At 37.2% G+C, this 20,306-nt stretch overlaps 2 protein-coding genes across 2 annotated transcripts; one reads left to right on the top strand and one right to left on the bottom strand.

The window, feature by feature from the left end:
• Positions 1–298: 298 nt before the first annotated feature.
• Positions 299–15,462, bottom strand: LOC131769948 (succinyl-CoA:3-ketoacid coenzyme A transferase 1, mitochondrial-like). The gene is made up of 18 exons (XM_059085679.2): positions 15,341–15,462; positions 14,651–14,762; positions 13,439–13,529; positions 12,844–12,886; positions 11,996–12,088; positions 10,979–11,128; positions 10,320–10,426; positions 10,005–10,065; positions 9,606–9,713; positions 9,337–9,451; positions 8,838–8,932; positions 7,908–7,956; positions 6,174–6,246; positions 3,837–3,912; positions 3,325–3,411; positions 2,977–3,057; positions 2,061–2,162; positions 299–1,567 (listed from the first exon to the last, which is right to left on the bottom strand). Exons 1-18 carry the CDS (start codon positions 15,413–15,415, stop codon positions 1,529–1,531), a joined length of 1,557 nt encoding a protein of 518 aa, XP_058941662.2. The 5' UTR covers positions 15,416–15,462; the 3' UTR covers positions 299–1,528.
• Positions 15,463–17,443: 1,981 nt separating this feature from the next.
• On the top strand, positions 17,444–20,024 carry LOC131770002 (uncharacterized). The gene is made up of 4 exons (XM_059085723.2): positions 17,444–17,543; positions 17,846–17,977; positions 18,185–18,316; positions 18,742–20,024. Exons 3-4 carry the CDS (start codon positions 18,292–18,294, stop codon positions 20,022–20,024), a joined length of 1,308 nt encoding a protein of 435 aa, XP_058941706.2. The 5' UTR covers positions 17,444–17,543; positions 17,846–17,977; positions 18,185–18,291.
• The last annotated feature ends 282 nt before the right edge of the window (positions 20,025–20,306 follow it).

The raw sequence follows: 20,306 nt of genomic DNA, 5'->3' as shown, positions 1-20,306 counted from the left end.
GACAATCGTGCCGAATTGCCGATCGTAGGTGATGAGGGGTGACTCAAATGAACCTACACCCGAAGGCAATGATACGGTCAAAACCTTTAGAGTCGACGAAAATAGAGTGCACTTGACTTCTTCCTGCAATCGACCATGTGAGGCAGAATTTACAAGCTGCGTTAGAAGAAGACTGAGAACAGCAATCTCCGAAACAGAATCAAACTTTGAAGTGCCGACTGTTTTCAAGAAGGAAGCCCTGAGTAGCTGCTGTTCTCATTGGCTTACTTATATAGAAAACACATAATTTTTAGCGTGTGAATCTTATATGTAGTTAAAAAATTGAATCTTTGAATTTTTCGCCAACCAACGTAGGAGCATAGAAGAAGAAGGCAATATTCTAAGTAGCGTGGTGGTTCAGAAACAGAAATGGCGATAACTTCCGGAGGAGCCACTTCGCCTGTTGATCAAAAGCCTTGTAACATCATTATCCAATGACACCCTAGTTAAATTAAGGTAGGCGTTAAGATGTATTTTTTCCTTTATTTCATCATTAATTGTTGCAAAAAATGGAATTCCAACTTTTTTCTTTATCTTATACAGACGGACGGTCGTAAGGTTACGTGACAAACCAAACTTTCTCGGCATGATGGGTCCCCACGATTTATGTTAAGTATAGGGCATCGCTGCGCGCGCTACGAGTTCCGCTATAATTATTTGACAGCATCCTTCTGTCTGCTATCGTTCAGAGATTTATCAGTTATTGTGATGTCAGGAAACGATACTTTATTGCGGGAAACGTTTCAAAATCTTTAAAAAAGTACTCACCCTAGTGTTGTGATTTACATACTTGTCTAGAGCACGGAAATGGTAAGTAACAACTTTGTTCCCGCTATTTATTTGAATAGTTCCCCACGAAAGATGATTTCATTAAACCGATTACTTACACTCCTAAACATAATTAGTTGCGTCACTGCTCTGGAAGAGGGTCTATGATGTTCTTTGCCCCTCTCCTCCATTCAATGCCAACAGACCAACATTGAGAGGGGAAGGGTAGACAGTAGGTATCCCAACAAATGTGTCTTGCAGTCTAGCTAAGATCATTTTTTTCTGCCTAACTTTTTGTAACCAGCTAAATTTGTACTCATCTTCATGTCAGCTACACTTCATTTCAGTTCCATTCGACAAACCATGCTATAATACATTTTTACGCAACTTTGCTTTCCTATTTGTGTACTAACTGCAGGGATTGACTGTCCTGACGATTTTTCCACCGGACAGTGAAATCATCAAATATACTAATAATTATTCGCTATCGATATTATCTTCAAAAATGTTTCACTTATTTTCTTGTTGTTGAGTAATCCCAACCAGTGTTTCAGGGAGATCTGAGTACGTTTTTAAAAAATACTTGACCCTGTTCTTTTTCATTACACAAGATTCTCTTTATCTTGCCAGCACACCTGGAGGATACATTTTCCCTTCCATTAGCTTTTTAAAAATAACTTATTAAATACTTAGTATATCATTTACGGGGAATTTCCCTCTTCTATGATATTTGTTCCATTTCCTTTAGGTCAGGGGAAACCTGCAAATGGTGAAAAAAAATAAGTAAAAATGTTCAGGATAATTCGAAAGAGAATTACTGAAAGAAACACATTTAACCCTTTACACTGCAACATCAGTATGAATATTCTCCATACAGTTCCCCATACATGTCCTAGGGTACTGACAAGGAGAATTAGTTTAATAATCAAGAGCTTTTTGGTTGGTGATAATTTCCTCTACTCTTGTGACCTTGCGTCATTCAGGGGTGATGTTGTAAGTATAAATCAGATGCTTGTCACTCTTAGGAATCAAAGGATCAACTATTTACCCTTTTTAAGACTTTCCAGTAAAAAGGAATGGAGGAATGGCAATAGCTAAGCATAGCTAAGATCGAAGCAAATTTGTCGTCTAGATTGACGGCAAACAATAATGATTTATGACGAGAATGTCAAACATTATACCAAAGACATTGATAACAATGAAATCAACAACAACAACAATAAAAATTCCGGAGATTTAAGGATCGTGCTCACTTGGAAGGTACATCCGGTGGAAATTTGTATATCTTGAATAGATACTCCAGGCCATAACTCTGTCAGTATGAGACCATTCTCTTTACTTACTTCAAATACGCACTGAAAGTCAAACACATATATAACAAATACACGGAATTCACAAATCTATCATCGTACGAAGGCATTGCATCGACATGCAACTCCTCGAAGTTTGCAAAATGTAAGCTTTAAGAGCCCAGTTAGATCAATAGCCAGGCTAGAACAAGCCTCCTAAGGCTCAGAAATAGGGCATCCGAAGTACCAATCACAAAGTAATTCGATCAACCTCTGTTTAGACGCACGTGCAATATCTTCTCCTTTGAGTTAAATTTTGACAGCGTGAAAAAATCTCCTTCATCCCTTACAAGCACACGTTTAAGCTAGTTTTCAGATAAAGTTAGGAATTTTTCGGTTTGTCCAGTTTTCCTTCCAGTTTGATTGTTTATTGTCTTTGGTAGACGTACCTTAATATTTTCAGTTGTTTTATGTAGCTAAGATTCGTTAGAGAGATTGGATTTTGAAGCCGATGGGAATTCTCTGACCGTGCAAAATCTTTTAATAATAAGTTCTGGAAGTATGACTTTTATATAACTAGGACCTTTCCATCGGTCAATTATCTGAAGATGATTGAGGCGCATCAGGTAATATCCTGTAATGCTATCGTAAACATGTATAAAGAAAGGAACCGGTTAGGATTCTCAACAATTGCACCTAATGACTGTGATTTAGCAAGGCGTTTGAAACCTGCTTTAAGATCCGACTCCTTCCTTAACTTGCCTTCGAGTACACAGAAACTCCGATAGGAAGCCGTAGATTGGAACCGAGGTACCGAGGTATTATACCAGGATTTTGCAGTGTATTTATAACAAAAAAAAAGCCACCTTAAATTAACTACCTTTTCGGTGATGATCATGTTTACGCAGTTTGTGCCCGTCAAGGGAAGTGTACACTTTTCCAAGATCTTATGTTTGTCTCCCTGTAGCAGAAAAACATACACATGAACAAGGTGACAATGAATTGTCACATCATCCACTTTGGATTTTAAATCACAAATTAACTGGTCTTAGGACACGATCGCCAGAAATTGATCCTGCACTTTTGAGATCTTTTTTTTTTGTCGTTTTTCGTTCCTCTTAACCCATTTCTTTTTTTTTTTTTTTTCTACTGCAACGGCTTGCAGTCTTAGACGGACCAAACGGTAAAATTAAATTTAAGCACTATGAGTGCAAGATAGAACACCCACCTTTGCCAGATGTTCCATGGTAACTATAACTTTAGACCCACTGGAAACTAAATCCATGGCACCTCCCATTCCTTTCACCATTTTGCCCTGTCAATCAATCAATCAATCAATCAATCAATCCATCAATCAGATAATTTGGTTTTATTAAAGAGTTTCTAAAGCTGAATTTTGAGCTTAGCGCTTCGTCAGAGTGAAATCAGTTTGTTGAAAGCAGTCTGTCAGCCAGCTGATGCGTTTAGTTCTTCTCTGTGCCTGCTTCTTATGGTTACATTTGCTCGTAATGGCCGTCGCAATTGGAGTTATTTTCAGCTAAGTTTTGTAAGTAATCAGCCATTGCTTTAGTTTTACTCTGTAATTGGTCGAAAGAACTCACCCAAACATTTCCAACTAATCAGAAACAAAACAAACACCAATCGCTGCTCGCTCGCTTTTATCGACAGGCGCTTCAGGCCGACTACAAGTGACTGAGTTCTCATTTGTTCCTTTAGATATATATTGATATAATTACTTACCGGGATCATCCAATTAGCAATGTCTCCGAACTGTGACACTTGCATAGCTCCAAGAATAGTGATATCTATGTGACCTCTGCAATAAAACAAGACAAAAATCTTTTAACTTTAACCTTACCTTTCCTATAATCTAACCTACTGGTAAGACTCCTTCTGACGTCCTATATCGGATAACAATTTCTGAGATACTTGAGGAAACTGAGAATACGCGAGGTACTGATGAAACAATCAACTAAAGGAGGAAACTGAGCATGCGCGATACTAACGTAACAATCGATAAAGGGAGTGAAATGCGCGTGCGCGTGCGTAACTAGAGATATCTAGCCTCTATTCTCTTGTAAGCCTGATGACCAAGTTCTTGCCGTTGTTGTTTTTTTATGGCGAAACGTAGTTTAAATTTTACCTCTCAGGCTACATTAATTTTCTTAACTAAGGGAGCAACTCCTACGACCACAGCAACTATACCATACATAAAGGGCATATCTGAGAACATCTCGCGCATCCTACAACCATTCAATATCCGCGTCGCTCACAAACCTATTACCACACTACGTCAATTACCGACTAACGTCAAAGACAAAGACGAACCGAGGAACAGACAGGGAGCAGTTTATACGATCAATTGCTCCGACTGCCACGCCTCCTACATCGGTGAGACTGGCAGAAACCTCACAATTAGACTGACTGAACACAAACGAGCGACGAGGAAAGGCGATGTCAACAATCACATTGCTGAACATCACCGACTTACGAACCACACTATTGACTGGGACTCTGCGCAATGCCTAACCTACAGCACCAACTACTTTCAACGACTGACCCTGGAAAGCTGGTTTACTAACTTGGGACAGACTCCCTTCAACAGGTGTCAACCACTACTGGCACCATACAAACGACTCATTCACGACATTAACATTACAAACGAACCGAACAGAACGACCTAACTTCACTAACGGATCCAAACTGGCCAATCACGACTGACTTACGCCACTTGAGTCTTACATCCAATAACATCACGGCAAAACTGACCAATCAGTTTATACAAACCGGACTAAGTACATTCGACTGACAACAACCTTTCACTTGACTCTGACGATGACTTCCGCTCAGGTTGTCGAAACATCAGTCACCATTTGACAACAGTCCTTCTCAGGACTACACTCACTCGGACGATCAAACTACACTATTACGGGGAGAGAAATTATCCATATCTTTGAAAACGAAATGGGTTTTTTTGTGTCCTGTTTGCGCCAAAACGAATGGTGCACTTTTTCAATACTTATTGCGTCTTCATTGGGTTTCAGCCGTTCATTAAAAACTTTATGAGCTGAATGCTGAAATGTTAAATTCCATTGATTGGCTGCAAGTGAGTGTATTCCTTTGCTTTAAGGTGGTTGCTGAGTGACGTAAACGTGGTGCTGTGCTTAGGTTGTTAACCAAACTCATCACAGCGCCAGCAAAGCGCTTCAAATAAATGAGTGAGTCGTTTCTACCTACGTATAATCAGCAGTTAAAGATATCATAACTATTTGTATGCCAAAGCGACCCCTGCGTGTTCGAGATTTTGGTTTGAAACTATGATTTTACCCAGCATCGCGATGAAAGTTAATGTTAAACCTACGTAGGAACAGTGAAGATAAATAACTTCATAATAAGAAATAAATTCTGATTTGCTCGTAACGCCCTCTAAAGAATCTCACAGGCATTCCGAAATGGTTTTAGGATATACGCTTCTGCCTATACTATAGCAACTTAATTGCTACACCTCGTGTGCCACTCGCGTTTCGACCGGTTCTTAACTTATGATCTATTGGAGGACAGACGCCTAGATGACGTCCCGTACAAAACAAATAGATTCCACGTTGCAATCGTGGCCCCCAAATATTTTTCTCGCCTTGCCTAAAAAATTTGCAAAACATTTTTGAAGGGGCCCCGTAAGAGCTGTTAACCATGACTTGTGAAAACAGGCTTTTGGTATTAACTTGTGAAACTCCCTGAAGAAGTCTACGACAGTTAGACAAAACGCGTCGGAGAATAAAGAAGTTTTACAATTATTGTTCGTAAAGTGCTGCTGACTAGTTTAGTTTAAAAAAAAATTGTGATGGTTTCAAGCAGTCAAGCCTTTAACCTCTAAGAGAGATTAGTAACTATTTCCTCCTATCAGTATTACTCTTAAAACAAACATTAAGGTGATGAGAATAAAGGAAATGATCACCAGCAAAAGAAGCTCTTGATTGTTACACAAATTCCCTTTGTCAGTATCATAGAAAATGTATAGAGAACAGTGTGGAGAAAATGCATACTGATGTTAGGGTGTAAAGGGTTAACAACACCTACCCTCTGATCATGGCAAACGATTCATCACTGGAAAAGTACGAGCTGCCCGGAAGGACAGTTACTGTTTCTTTACCTGCAAATATTCAAATCACACAATCATCATTAAAAAATCTTGCAAAACCATTTTGATTCTACCCTTCTCTCTTCCAGTTCTCAAAGGCGCCATTTGATGCTTTTGAAATGTCAATTAAAACGATAAGGGCAAGTTCATAATAATTAGTTGAATTCAATAGTCGTGTTGACCAGACGGGCAATAAGAATTGAAAATGACATCAACTTGCGGTGCGGCGTTGATATACCACCAAATTCTTAAGAAGAGCTGACAAAGTTTACAGTCATGGAAGACCGTCTGTATGGTAAAATGACTTTCAGTTGTTAGGAACACTAATGCGGAAACATCCTTACTCGCATTTGGTTACTTATAATCCTGTTTACAAGTCATGGTAATAGGACTGAGTAGAGTCCAATACGGTCTGTAACTACAGAAGTGATAACAAATTGGACTCCCGCTTCGCGGTTGTCCGCTCTCGTTTATGACTCGTATGATTACAGACCGAATTGGACACCACTCGTTCCTATTACCATTATTAATCATAAAAAATTACAATTTCCGAGAAAAGAAGAATAGCTAAGTTATGAAAGAAAGGGAAAATTTGCATTAAAATACTGACAAAAGAGGCGTAAATTGTTTAATGTCGCTCTATGGTGATTAAAATTGTGATTGGTTGATTTAAACTACAACTTTGAATGTAATCGGCTTATTGATCTGTCCGATAACAAGCTTCTCATAGCTATGTGCCAAGTGAATTAGCGGAAAATAGGAGTTTTTTCAGCCAATCACAATCAAGGAAATAATAATTTTTATGATAAGTGTTTTTATCACACTCATGATATGTAAAAAGTATGTAGATTTCAAGACCAACAACAATCCACTAAATCAGTCAATCACTCAGTCAATCAATTTATCAATCAAAGAGAATTATAAATTCGATCTATTGACCAATCGAATTTTGCATCCACTCCAAATGCTAATACTTTCCAAAAATGGGCTCTCTTAATACAAACATGGTGTTTTGGCCCTGCAAACTGGAAGAATTTTTGTATTCTGTTTCAATAAGAAATTCCAACCCTCTCAAAAGTATAGATATCAGATTCAATTCCTGTTCGTATGTGAAATATGGGCCCCAATCCCCCATGAACATGACCCAGGTGAAAATTGATATCCCAGTAACTGAGATTTCAGTTCTCAGTGTTCCCTTCATGAACACATGTCAATTTTTTTAATGAAAACAGTGGTAAGGTAAGGTAAGGTAAGGTCTTTGAAACCAAGTGAGATGATGAAATACTGAAAAAGAGTCTACTGTTCGACAAGCATTCTGGAAAGACTAGGAATAAAAGGTGGAGGACTTTCTATGATAGAAGTTTTCAGCTTTTAAGTTTGAGGTTTAGAGCAGCTTTAAACCCAGTATGAAAGGCAGTGCAGAGTTGCAGCTATTTACTTTTGCTTATCCAAGATTTTTCATTTTTTTCAACTTTTCCACCTGCTTTTTAACCAGCAAGAAGCAAAACTAAAACAAATCATGATTAAAAAATCCCTTTTCCACACTTCAGGAAGGTTGGGTGTTTTAACTTTGAGTTTTCATGGCTCCTTGTAAAACCTTTGTTCCGATCAGTTCATGTGATTGTTTAGCCTTTCCTTTCTGATCAAGTGCAAAGGTTGTTTCTTTTACTCACCTGCATTGATGAGGTCAGCATCTACCTCTCCAGGTCTAGGAAAGGGACCCTGAGGAAGTATTCACCCCAGTCAAGTAAACATTAGCTAAAATTAAGCCTTTAACTATCAATTTCAATGAAACAATGAGGAGTAGTTTTTCATTCCACAACCTTTAACCCTGTATCACACATTTAAGGTCACCAGAATAAAGGAAATAATCAAAGACTAAAGAAATGATTTTTAAATACATTCTCCTTATCAGCACCTTATGAAATGTTTAAAGAACAGTATGGAGAATATGCATACTGATGTTGAAGGTGTAAAGGGTGAAGGTGCATGTTCCTCTTTTTGCCCACTTTTGGCTGGGCTTCATTTTAACCTAATAATATGAAAGGGTTGTCTTCACATCACCAGTTTATGGAAAAAAGAACTGATATTAAGAGAAGTTACTTATTAAAATGAATGTTCATTATTTCCAGACTGACAGGGTTGATATACACCTCCATCAAAGTAATAGTTTCCAATTCAAGATCTCAAATTTAAATGGCTTGTATTCATAGTTCAGATCAGACCACATTTTACCACTTTATCAAAGTGCTTGTTTTAATTCATTACAAATTTTGAAAAGAGAGAAAAAGAAAGCCCATGGCTGTTTCAAAAGGGAGTACCGCACAAATTGATTGGCTAACTAAACACACATTCAAATGTAATATTTATTCACACCCTTAAATAACTGACCCCAGGGTATATATTAGTTACATCACAAGTCATAATCCAACAGTATAATTCCCTATTAAATAGCCTGCAAAACTATTGATTTCCTGAACTGCTGAAAATAACAAATGCCCTTCATCTGACTGAAAAGTCCCAGAAAAAAAACACTAAATGAAAGGCTTAGCCAACAAAGGTTAAAAGGCAAAAATTGTAGCCACATCTATAGACTAACTCACCAGACCAAGAACTCCATTTTCACTTTGCAAAACTACATTCATTCCCTCAGGTATGTAGTTACTGGCTAACATAGGCATACCTATTCCAAGGTTTGCTAATATTTTGCAAAACAGTCAAGAGGTCAAACTGCAGATTTCACAGGGTAATAAGGACACAAAATACTTCACAATACAGCAAACAACAGTGACAAAGCTAAAAAGCAGTCAGGGCTCTTCCTTCCCCCTCCCCTCCCCTCCCCAGAACCCAGGAACAACTGGGTTACACTAGGATGTACAGGTACATGCAGTGATAACATGATTTGCACACAACATGTTTTGGCTGCACACTGAAATAAACAGGACTATAAATAGTTGTAGGTTAACTGTCAGGGAAACCCAAGGAGAGGCAATTCTCCCTCCCCCTCCCCTCTTGAGAAACTGCAAATTAGAGTGCCTTCTTGTTGTGTAAACAATAATAAACAACAGCACAATTTTCCACAGAAAACCTCATCAAGGATACCATACATTCCATCCTTGAACTCCAAAGCTGCTCTTTTTATGATTCTTTCTCTGAGTTCAGCTCCAGGTGATTTGGATTTGTCATTGTCTGCTTCATCCTGGGTCACAGTTAACCTCTATGAAAATAGATTAGTTTGTCAGACAGTGAGTCAGTTATTCATGCAATCAGTTTCTCTGTGAGTCTGTTTTTCCATCCATCTGTATTGTATTGTAAGTTCATTTATTTTAGTCATTCAACCTGCCTGAATACATAATGATTCTAGTCCATACCTCTATCCTTTTCTGGTAGTGTGAACCTTTCAAGATCCCTTGCACATAAACACCAGGAAGATGAACATCTTCCTCTGGAATTTCACCACTTTCCACAATTTCCTCAACCTTGAAAAATAAAAGAACATCCATTCATATATATTATGATGATATAAAACCAGCACTTAGGTAAGCAAGGCTGGAAACATTTTCCTGGAAGATGCCAGTCAAGTTGTACAGTCAAAACTATTATTGCTTGGACACAACCCATTTTTGGCCTGACAAATATCCACTAAGTCATATCTCAATACATTATTCCAAAGCATACATCCTCGCTACAAACAATGCATATTGTATCTTTGTGAAGACCTTACACTCCCTGTTAATCCCTGTAAGCTAAATCTTTATACAACATTTTACCTCTGCTATGGTGAACTTTGCAGCTTTTCCCATAGGTGCATTGAAATTTCTTGCAGTTTTTCTGATGATAATCAAAAAAATAATTTGAATGAAATTTTATCAGAATTACTGTAAATCTCTCCTGTTCCCACTACTTCTTGATTAAAAAACTTACAATCTCCAAAATAAAAACATACCTAGCAAAGTAACATTTTTATTGCTAATTAAGATCATGGTTAAGAACCATTATGATGGCATATTAATTTGAAATAGTCCAAACCAATTCAACTTGCATTAGTTCATTTCTCTACCAAAGAGTCAAATGTTCTTTTGTACCTAAAAGTAAGATTCCCTTCCTTGTCAGCTTTCAAGGCTTTAATGAGAGCAAAGTCTCCAGTGATGGCCTCTTCCATGATATACTGACGATCATTAAATGTTCTTGCCTAGAAAAGGAATCTGCAGGGTTACATATCAATTTACAAAACTGAATGCAACTTTTTTTTTAATGATTGTTTGCAAAAGTTTCTTACTACTTCTCTTAATTTTTTCAGCTCAAGTCAGCACTTCAAGCTGTGACTTACTGTTTGTAATGGCAACTAGAGAAGATTTTGCCACCTAATTTTGCAGCATAAATCACCAATTTGTTTATCTGTGGTTATGTAGCAAGTTGCAATGATTTTATGTCATGTTTTCTATGGTCTAAAGTCAAAGTTCACTATTCTTCATCACTTTCAGCAGTAAATGCAAATTGTTACCTCAAGATTTTCACCCATAATAATTTTGGGATGTGGCATGAATCTCCAAAAACATAAGCCAGCTGTATTGCTTGGAGCATTGTAAGGTCCTCTTTTAATCACTTTTAATTATCTATTACAGCTGCCATATCCCACAAGAGTACAAAACTCATTGAATTTTATATGCAAAGGGCCCTCTTTAAAGCACAGGAAAATTATTACTAGGAATTAGAGAATAGAGATCAGTGTCTGAATTGGTACCTCTCGTTGTTGGCTAGCAATTTGAATGGACCCATCCTTGCTGTATTTTATAGGAGAGCCACCATGATGCACCAAGGTCCCATATCCAGTAGGGGTATAGAAAGCAGGGATTCCTGCTCCCCCTGCTCTGATCCTCTCAGCAAGGGTTCCCTGACAGAGACAAAACACTAGATTATAGATCTGCATTGAAATGAAACTGCATTCTGTCTTAAAAGTTTATATAGTTCTGTGACTATCTGGTTTTCATTTTATCACAAAAGTTGTCTTTTATAGGCACCCTAAAAAAAACGCATGATGAAATCATGTTTATCTCAAAATAACTTAATGCACTTATTTATTCATAACTTATTGCTCTGCTATGCACTCTGAATGGTCAAGGATTGCATGATATCTCACTATAATCAACTTGTGCAAGGTGAAAATAGCAGGGGCACTAGATTTCAAAATGGCTGCCTCTTGTTTTCTCAGTATTACACAGGAAGTGATAAACAGAATAAAAGAATATACAATTCTGAAGAGCACAGAAAATTCTACAAAGTTTGGCATAATAAATCAAAAGAACGGCGTGAAGGTTTTGCTGATAGAATTGAATAAAACTGTTTAATTCTAGTGGAAACCGACTTCTTATTTCTGCACAAGTTATCAAACATTGCAACAGAATGGTTTCAACAACAAAAAAACTTGATAACAAAATTCAAAAGCACATGAGTAATTATACAACACTGTAATAAAAAAAATTTTCAATCACCTCAGGTGAAGTGAATATTGCTGAATTCATGAATTAATCCAATTTGTAATCACATACAGCAAATAATTGTTCAATAATTACTAGATATTTCATTTTCCTCAGCATAATTTCTTTCTTCTAATAATATACTCATTCATGTTTGAAGGAGAATTTCCATGTTCAAGAGCTCAATAATGTGATTTTCTTCAATGAGATGATTTCCAAGAAATAACGGGGAAAACTCTCCCAGTAATCTGAATGGTTTTAAACCAAGGAAACAAATAAGTCACCTGAGGTGTGAGTTCCACCTCCAATTCTCCTGAAAGGTATTGTCGTTCAAATTCAGCATTCTCCCCAACATATGAGGAAATCATCCGTTTAACCTGTAGTGAAAAAATTGTTCAGCTAATAAAAAAATACAATTGCCAATTTATTGTATTTTGTATTATTTTATTTATTGTAGAGGAGTTTTAATCTGGCATTTATTATAATTTCTCATCAAAACACACCAGTTTTATCAACAAATGAGAGGACAAGATTCACTCAGTTATTAATCATACTTTACAATGCAGTTGACTTAGCTGACCATACTGGACCACTACCCTCCCTCCAGGGCGTGAAGTTAATATTTTTTTTCTGATAGCCGCTTGGCTCCTAAATTTTTCAAAGTGGTAGCCAATTCAAAAAAAGTTTCTCGCCATTTTTACCAACAAACAAAACCTTTTTTTTACGCTGTCAGCGTTCTAGATAGACCCTCCAAAATTAAGTTAGGGAAAAGATCTTTAATGTGCTAGAAAGTGAACACTAGGATGGATGATGTATAACGTTCAAGCTCACTTAAACCAAAGATTGCATCTAGTTATCGATCGAGATGCATGTGCTGCGTTTTGGACATAAACTTAAAGAGGAAGTTTGCCACGGATTTATCTTTGCAAATCTTTTTAATTCACTATATCTCTTAGTAAGGTTATGATGAAACATTCTAGTCGCCAATCTGGCAACTAATTTTCTGGATTTGGTAGCCAAAGTGAAAGATTTAGTCACATTGGTGCCTGTATTAGGTGCAATTTCATGCCCTGCCCTCCCCTTCCCCTTCCCCTTCTCCCCACTGTCAATATCAAATATGGTCTCAACAAACCTGTTTTGTTTTAAGAAGCAAGCCAAGACCAAAGTCATCCACCCTGGAAATTAATTCAACAATCATATGAATCAATAGTAATATCATAATGAATGACAATTCAAAATAATTGGTTCAGAATAATTTGTGACAGTCTGACTTATACTTGTGTTCGGTTCCATTTTGACCTCAACATAGCTTTATTTTGAGCAAGTTTTCAATGCACTGAATTAGGACTGCAACTAACTGATCATTTCCCTACTGTTTGCAACAGTGCATGTTTTATTTAGTATATGGCTGTTTTGGGAAAGGGTGTCAGAAAAAAAAGCCTAAGTATTTGAATATATCTGGTGATCAATTAGTTTTATTTGGTCAAATAAATAAATATATTCATTAAACCCACACTGCCTTGACCTCAAGGTAACATTTTCCCAGATTTCCATGAAATTCTGAGGTCAAGGAAACATGACCTGAAAACTTTTAAAATAACTTTTCAGGGTTATCACATGCACTCACATCCTTTTTTCTGACAACCTTACCCTAAATAATTATGTATGGTACATAATTATGCAATTGACTTCATAAAATATGCTGGGCTTGTGATGGACTTAATTACCCTGCATTATTGCTGACACATGTCAAATCTTTTTTTCCTGTCTTCAGAAGACCATCTATCAGGTTCTCAGGAATTCCGCACAGTCCAAATCCTATTTATAGTATGGAAAATAGGATATTCAACTTTATGTAACAAGTTTAAAATCATTTATACTGTACAGTCATACTGTTTCATCTAAAGTTGATTCAGAATTCCTTTATTCTACTGGCAAAGATCAGTGAATGTAAGGTACAAGAATTTAACCATATATTAATCGCTGTTTTTAGCGTAACTTCTCTTCGCAGTTTTTCAACTTACAATCTGGCAAAAAGATTATGAAAACAGACCTACTTATCAACTCAAGAGTGTGTATCCCAAGAAAACACCAAAATCTGTTATGATTTTAACCACAAATATATAAGGGATGTTACAACTGCTAGTAAAATCCTGGGCATTTAAAAATTAATAAAATGGTCCTGTCTTAAATTTATTAGGCCACTATTGATAAAAAAACTTATATCATTTAATGAAAATCATTATCTACATTGTACCTCCTCCCCCCTTGCAAAGAAAAAGAAATATGGTAAAGGGGAAAGTCAGTTCTAAGAAAATTTCATACAAAATATTTGTAAGATGTATTATTTTATTCCTCTTGCATGGAAATATGAACTGTATTGACCTCTTGTTAATGTATATGTTCATTTACGTACAGTAGTGCAACCCACACTCTGGTACTTAGACAGACTAAGAAGGACACAGATGCTAGAGAAGTCTAGAAGGAAGTCTAGTGGAATTTCAGTGTCTTTCAGACATGGATTCATCCCTTTCCCAAAAACACATAGTGTTAGTTCAAAATGGCCTTGTTTGCTGAACAAACATAGACTTAATGATGGTATACTCATACTGAACTAAATAAATTCAAGTCTAAACAAAGTGTTAGTTCAAATGCCCTTGTTTGCTGAACAAACATAGAACTAATGATGGTACTCATACTTCAAATTAAATAAATGTAATACTAAACAAACCTATAATTTGTCCCAAATTTTAGAGTGCAATTTTCAAATGACCAGAGGCCTAAATTTTGGTATGATTAGAAATTGGTTTCATATAAGAGGAATACTTGTGCATGTATTTTTCAGTGGAAGAAATTGGTTGACCACAACGACAACAGTGGGCACAAACTTGAAAAAAAATTAAGCAAACACACACACTGTATCGCACAAGTAAACTAACCCCCAACTAGCAGTTTTGCACCATGTGGAATGTCTTTCACAGCTTCCTCTGCATTGTTGTAGAAATGTAGATTTCTTGATGAACTTGTTGAGAATTTGCAACCTAACACAACCTATTTGAAAATACAAAATTAATTATTGTGGCTCCAACTTAATGCCAGGTGTGTCCTGACGGGTAACGTATGAACTGTAACGCGCGTCACGCACGTCTAAGCTGATAAAGTCACGCTTTAAAATCTTCATTTTCATTAAAGCCACAGGAAATAAGCAAAATTCAGTCGAATTAATATTTCCCTATTTCAAGCAGTTTAATCTGATTCGAAACTGCTGTCTACTTTTTCTTTTGAAGAGAAGAACAGATTATCGTAGGTCCTCGATTATCAACGAATTGTTGAGGTCATCTTAGCTCAGAACGCGAATAATCAACATCACAACAGTTAACATTTTCATTGTGATATACAAAATAAAGCCAAAACATCAAAAAATAGCAACCAAAATATCAACCCGTATCGAAACATAATAAACTTTACTGGCAACTTATCCAATCACTCATTTCACTGGTGGCTCAAATTCATAATCGAACGTTTCTTTCGGACATGTACAAATCTGTACCACAATAATCAATCGAACGAATCGTGGAATTTTCAGGCAATAAAATGAATACAAGGAAATAAATAAAGTTATAACTTACCAAAGGGTAGTTTCTGTGTTTTAAAAGGGGTGTTAACTTCAAAAATTTGTCAAAACCACACTTATTCAATGCCATACTTTAGCAACTGTTCTTCCCGTGTTTAAGCAACAGACCGAACGACTGGGTCAGCGGCCTGTTTTTAAGGAAGACGAGCCTTCGAGAACACCCCTACCCAAACTTCTGCGTGGGAGGGTGGGGAGGTAGAGTGGCTGTTTGTCCCACCACCAGGGCGAACTTCTTACAAAGAATTAAGACGTAAATATATCGCCTTAATTCGTAATTTCGTTCGTCTATACACAGGCAGACCACACTATGTATTCGAGGTTAATAATTGTTGACATGAGACGAACAAAATCTATGAGGGTTATGAATATCTCGTTAAAGTTTCAACGATGAAATGTCGACGTATTTGTGATATTGCAAATTGCTTTTGGCCGGGAGGCCGTTGAGAAAAGAAAAGGAGACAAGGCTTGCAAATTGGTGACCGCCGGCCGCGACCTCCTCCGCTTCAAACTGAAATTAACGTTATACTACCGAAAATATTTTTCTACTCCTCGGGGATAAAAGAGGGTTTTCTAATGAGACGTTAGGCCGACTCGTGAAAACACATGATGCTACGGCGTTTTATTGCTCAGGAATTGCGATCAGAGTGCGCAGGTTTCCTCCATTCCTCCGTGATTAGCCTTCGTCAGGTTCTCTTGAAACTGCGGCTCGAATGAGGGCGAGTCTGCCGTAAATACTTAGACACTTGGAAAAAAGGGCTTTGCTTTTATAAGGAAACAAAGCAAAACTTACAGATGAAAACAGGATAGTTTAATTTTATCAACTGAGTTTCTTACGTAAATTGGACAACATAAAAAGTTTAAAAGCTGACATTTCGAGCGTTAGCTCCAATCCCTCTGACGAAGGGCTAGCGCTCGAAACGTCAGCTTTTAAACTCTTTACGGTGGCCAAATACCGTTTTCAACTCAGTAGATAATACCCTTTCATGATACTCTCCCACCGACGCACCACCACAGTTTAATTATTTAGAAACTTACCCTCTTTACAGATGAAAAGTATGAAAACAACCACGATCATTACAATCTATAGTTGACATCCTTTTCATAAATCTACACAGTTCAGAGCCTATTCAATTAATGTATTCACTGCTTCAGGAGCTTTCAAGTATTTGCTATTCTTTAGTTTCGGTCCTTTCTTAGCCCTCTCGCTCACTGCGTTTTTTCGCAAATTTCACGGTCTTTTTTGCAGCGTGCTTAGGACCGTGGCGGTAGATAATTCTCAAAACAGTTAATAACACTGTCTTTCATAAATCAACTCTGCCTTTCCAAGTGATATTTCTATCTTTTACGAAGGAATCACACAATTTCAAACCATACATCCGAGTTATCAGGAAATTTTTTAGCTGAATGGAGCTGCGTTTCTCGAACACAAAGGTGTACCTCAGAAAGAGCTCAGTGTCTCTCAGTTCCAATCCTAACTCCGCAAAGAAACCGTGGATCACGGCGTTTTTTTCTACTAAGCAAGGCTAGAGCCGCTATAACATTTAAACCTCCTTAATTCGTTAAAATTATTTCCTTCCATTTTTCTCATAATGTAATTTATTATTTAGCGTTTATTTTTCCTTAGTTTTATCATTTCTATGTTATATAACTTCGAATGGTGGATGTAGAGCTACTCGGTAGAGATTTCGCCAGTAAATCATTATTATTATTATTATTTGTAACCGAAGTCACTCGTAATTGTGTTTATAATTTATTTAAAACATGGACAAGCTTACGGTACCAAACATCAGCAAGAAAATGTATTTTAAATAACGAAAGCTAACAAATAAACTCACAATGAACAAAAAATTAACCTTAACAGTGTATAGCTTTACAGGCAAAAACATCAACTCAAACACCAACCACAAGCGCACAATGCAACTAATGAAACGTTCAAACACACACAGGTAATTAGCACGTAAACGCAATACATACAGGAAACGGTGTGACAATAAGTTTCGCGATAGCATTAGTATAAGGTTTTCTTCTGGAACCATTTCATATCAGCTCAGCTCTTCTTTACACAGCTCGAACTTCTGAAATGCTTCAGAAACCAATGGTTTCTTCTTCCGTGTCGTGTCCCACTGCACATCAAGAGCGTGATCGATTGGTAAATCGTCGAGGTCAAAGTTAAGGTTTCCTTAGGAACCGAAGCAAAGGTCTCTCGACGATTATTAATTATTTTAGTTAAGTAGAAGCCTAGTCTAAACAACATTTTTTAAGGCAGGGGTCCGATTACTCGTGGGGAGGAAAACTTTGCTCAATACTTTTTAAATCGCCGTTAGGGACGGTTATAAGAAGGAATCCCTACTAATTTAAAACTTGAAAAACAAAACGAAGCCTTATCAGGTAGTAACCATGGTACCAGAAAACAATTTGGTCACCCTCAACACTAAATGCCACCTGAAAAGAACTAGTAATGTTTGCTACCGTTCAAATATCAACTGAAGTTTCTCTTTAGTGTTTTAAATAGCTCCAAGCTGGGTAGATTGAGCGCGCCTCAATACGCAAGGAATTGAATGAAAGGTAAAAGTATCATTTCTGTATGTAAATGAGTTTTTAAATTGGTTTGTATTTGCATCATTTTCTTAAGGTAAGCAAGGGAAATCTCTTTTACAAGTACCTTTTTAACGTATGATTCATGCAGTTAACAGGTTCTTCATGTAGATGCTTCGTGTCCACTTAAGGACTGTATTTTGTCATGGTTAAACTTCTCAGGACAGCAGTTCGATGAAAAGTCATGATCCCAGTCAATATTGACGTTAACATCTCCACTAATTTTTCCAATGTTTCTTTTTAGAGAATAAACCATTTATCACAAGCCTTTTTAAAATCAGCGAAGATTTGGATCAATGAAAGAAACAGGATAAAAGAGAATCAGGCTTTGCGAGAAGAAGAAACCTTGCCATGGCTATTCCTTGGTTTCCAAAATGTGGGTATTGTTTTTTCGTGGTATAACGTTTCTCATTATCTTAGTAACTACACTTACTGTAAAATAGCAACCAATTAAGAAATATCTCAATTCAAAGGTCTTTATCGTACGCCTGGTTGAAATATTTTCCCCATTTGGGCCAGGGTTACTTATTCTGCTGCTTATATTACATTTTGACGAAGCAACTGAACTAGGTCTGTTTTACAATCAATGGTGTGTTAATAGTGCAACCAAATAGATAAATTTGGTAACTGACCTAGTATATTCTCGGCCGATTTCAAACCTGATCCATAAACACGACGGTCGTGCGGATTTTAAAAAATGGATCGCACCAACCCATCTCTAAATTCCATGGTAATCCTGTGAAACTTGATAAACTAAGAACTCACTCTGTATTTTTTCACCTTCCTCTCCCTAACGTGCAGCCGTGAAGTATTATGTGAAAAGCTTGCTGTCTACCATCATAATTTTAAGCCTTTTGGGAGTCATATTTTACTGGAAAAGCTCTTTCTTGGAATACGATTATAAGCGACTTATTCGTGCAAACAAGCCATTTATGCTGAACAGTATTCAAGCCTCATATGATGTAAGAAAGAACCAATCAACGACGTGCCACAATGTACTGAGCCTAATGCGAAATGCCAGATGGGTGAAACGTATGACTGTAACAGCAAGAGAGGAAATTCAGCAAAGTAATACGGAGCTTCAGATTCGTAAGAAACGTGGGTTGCCTCTGATCCTACATAGAACTGACAGAAGATGTGGAGGCAAACCATATTTCCTCCACGCTCCCAACCTTGATTTAGAAATTCCTGCTCTCTGTGACGTTACAAGTACAGCACCTTGCTGCAACCACAAAACAAAATGGTGTGGGGCTGGACCCAACAACTGCAACTGCCATAGATGTACTGACTATAGGGAAGAGATTTCCGCCGAACTTTACAACTGGGTTCCGTTTGATGGCTGCATATTCGCCAATTTCACCACTGAAAGAGCCTGCAGTCTCACGTCAAGCCGAGTTTCGAGACTGATTCTAATTGGAGACTCTTTAGTAAGACATCTTTTTAACGCATTGATGATTTTGTTTACAAATGATAAGGAAAGAGGAAGTTTGAAACGAGTGCAAGATCCTAAGGTAAAGAATTGCCGAGGTGTTATGCAGTTTGTCGATGGGGGTAAAACTGCTTGTCATAACAAAACCCTGACAAGTATTCCGGTCGCAGATGAAACATCGTTTTGTCAGGGAAAGTATAACTTTGATTTTGCCCTCAAAGAATACCACAGCATGAACGAGGCGCCAAATATTTTGGCCACTGTTCGCCGCAACATAAATAGAGAGAGAACAGTTATTGCTGTGGGTGTTGGACTTCATATGGATTTAAACGCAGAAAAAATACAAACGCAAATCATGGATCCTTTGCTTAATATCAAGAAATCCAATGGTGCAACGTGGCCGTATATAATATGGCTTTCAGTGCACGCTCTTGGAAGTGTAAAGGATACAAACTACGATGTCCCATCTGAAAACGATCGTGTCGCACGTTTTAACTTGAGCATGGAAAAATATCTATCAGCTTACGGCATTCCAGTGTTTGATACTTTTAGTTTGACTAATGGCGTACGGAGTATAGATGGCACACACTTTGGGATGGGACTAAATATGGTTAAAGCCCAGCTTTTTCTAAACTTCATACAAGAATCACTTTAGACAGACAAAAATTAAATTCATCTTCCTTTAAAAAGGTCTATCAAGTCAAAGAGTGAAAGGAAAAAAATATCAAAATACTAAAAAGACAACAGGTAATGGAATTTTCTTTTAAACAAAGAGTTTTGCGCGAATGGATTCAATCTGCGTATTGAGACAAGGATTGCGCTGCTTTATGAAAAGCATCTCATCAAGTCGGGTAAAGATGGAACGTAGCTCGGTGCATTTTTGATTGAAGGCTTCAGTCGTTGAGGATAGAGCATATGCACGATGGATCGTTGTTCT

Source organism: Pocillopora verrucosa, chromosome 12 (assembly GCF_036669915.1).
Source record: "Pocillopora verrucosa isolate sample1 chromosome 12, ASM3666991v2, whole genome shotgun sequence".
Lineage (NCBI taxonomy): Eukaryota > Metazoa > Cnidaria > Anthozoa > Scleractinia > Pocilloporidae > Pocillopora > Pocillopora verrucosa.
The sequence above is the reverse complement of the archived record's forward strand: the minus strand, read 5'-3'. Positions and strand labels throughout refer to the sequence as shown.

What these genes read in the sequence shown, in the direction of transcription:
- LOC131769948 (XM_059085679.2), bottom strand. Translation starts at nt 15,415, where the DNA reads ATGGCATTGAATAAGTGTGGTTTTGACAAATTTTTGAAGTTAACACCC. An exon ending in CAAAGTTCACCATAGCAGAG is followed by an intron (nt 9,714 to 10,004) that starts GTAAAATGTTGT and finishes TTATTTTTCAAG; the next exon opens with GTTGAGGAAATTGTGGAAAG. An exon ending in TGCTGACCTCATCAATGCAG is followed by an intron (nt 6,247 to 7,907) that starts GTGAGTAAAAGA and finishes GAATATTTGCAG; the next exon opens with GTAAAGAAACAGTAACTGTC.
- LOC131770002 (XM_059085723.2), top strand. Translation starts at nt 18,292, where the DNA reads ATGGCTATTCCTTGGTTTCCAAAAT. An exon ending in TATTCCTTGGTTTCCAAAAT is followed by an intron (nt 18,317 to 18,741) that starts GTGGGTATTGTT and finishes CCTAACGTGCAG; the next exon opens with CCGTGAAGTATTATGTGAAA.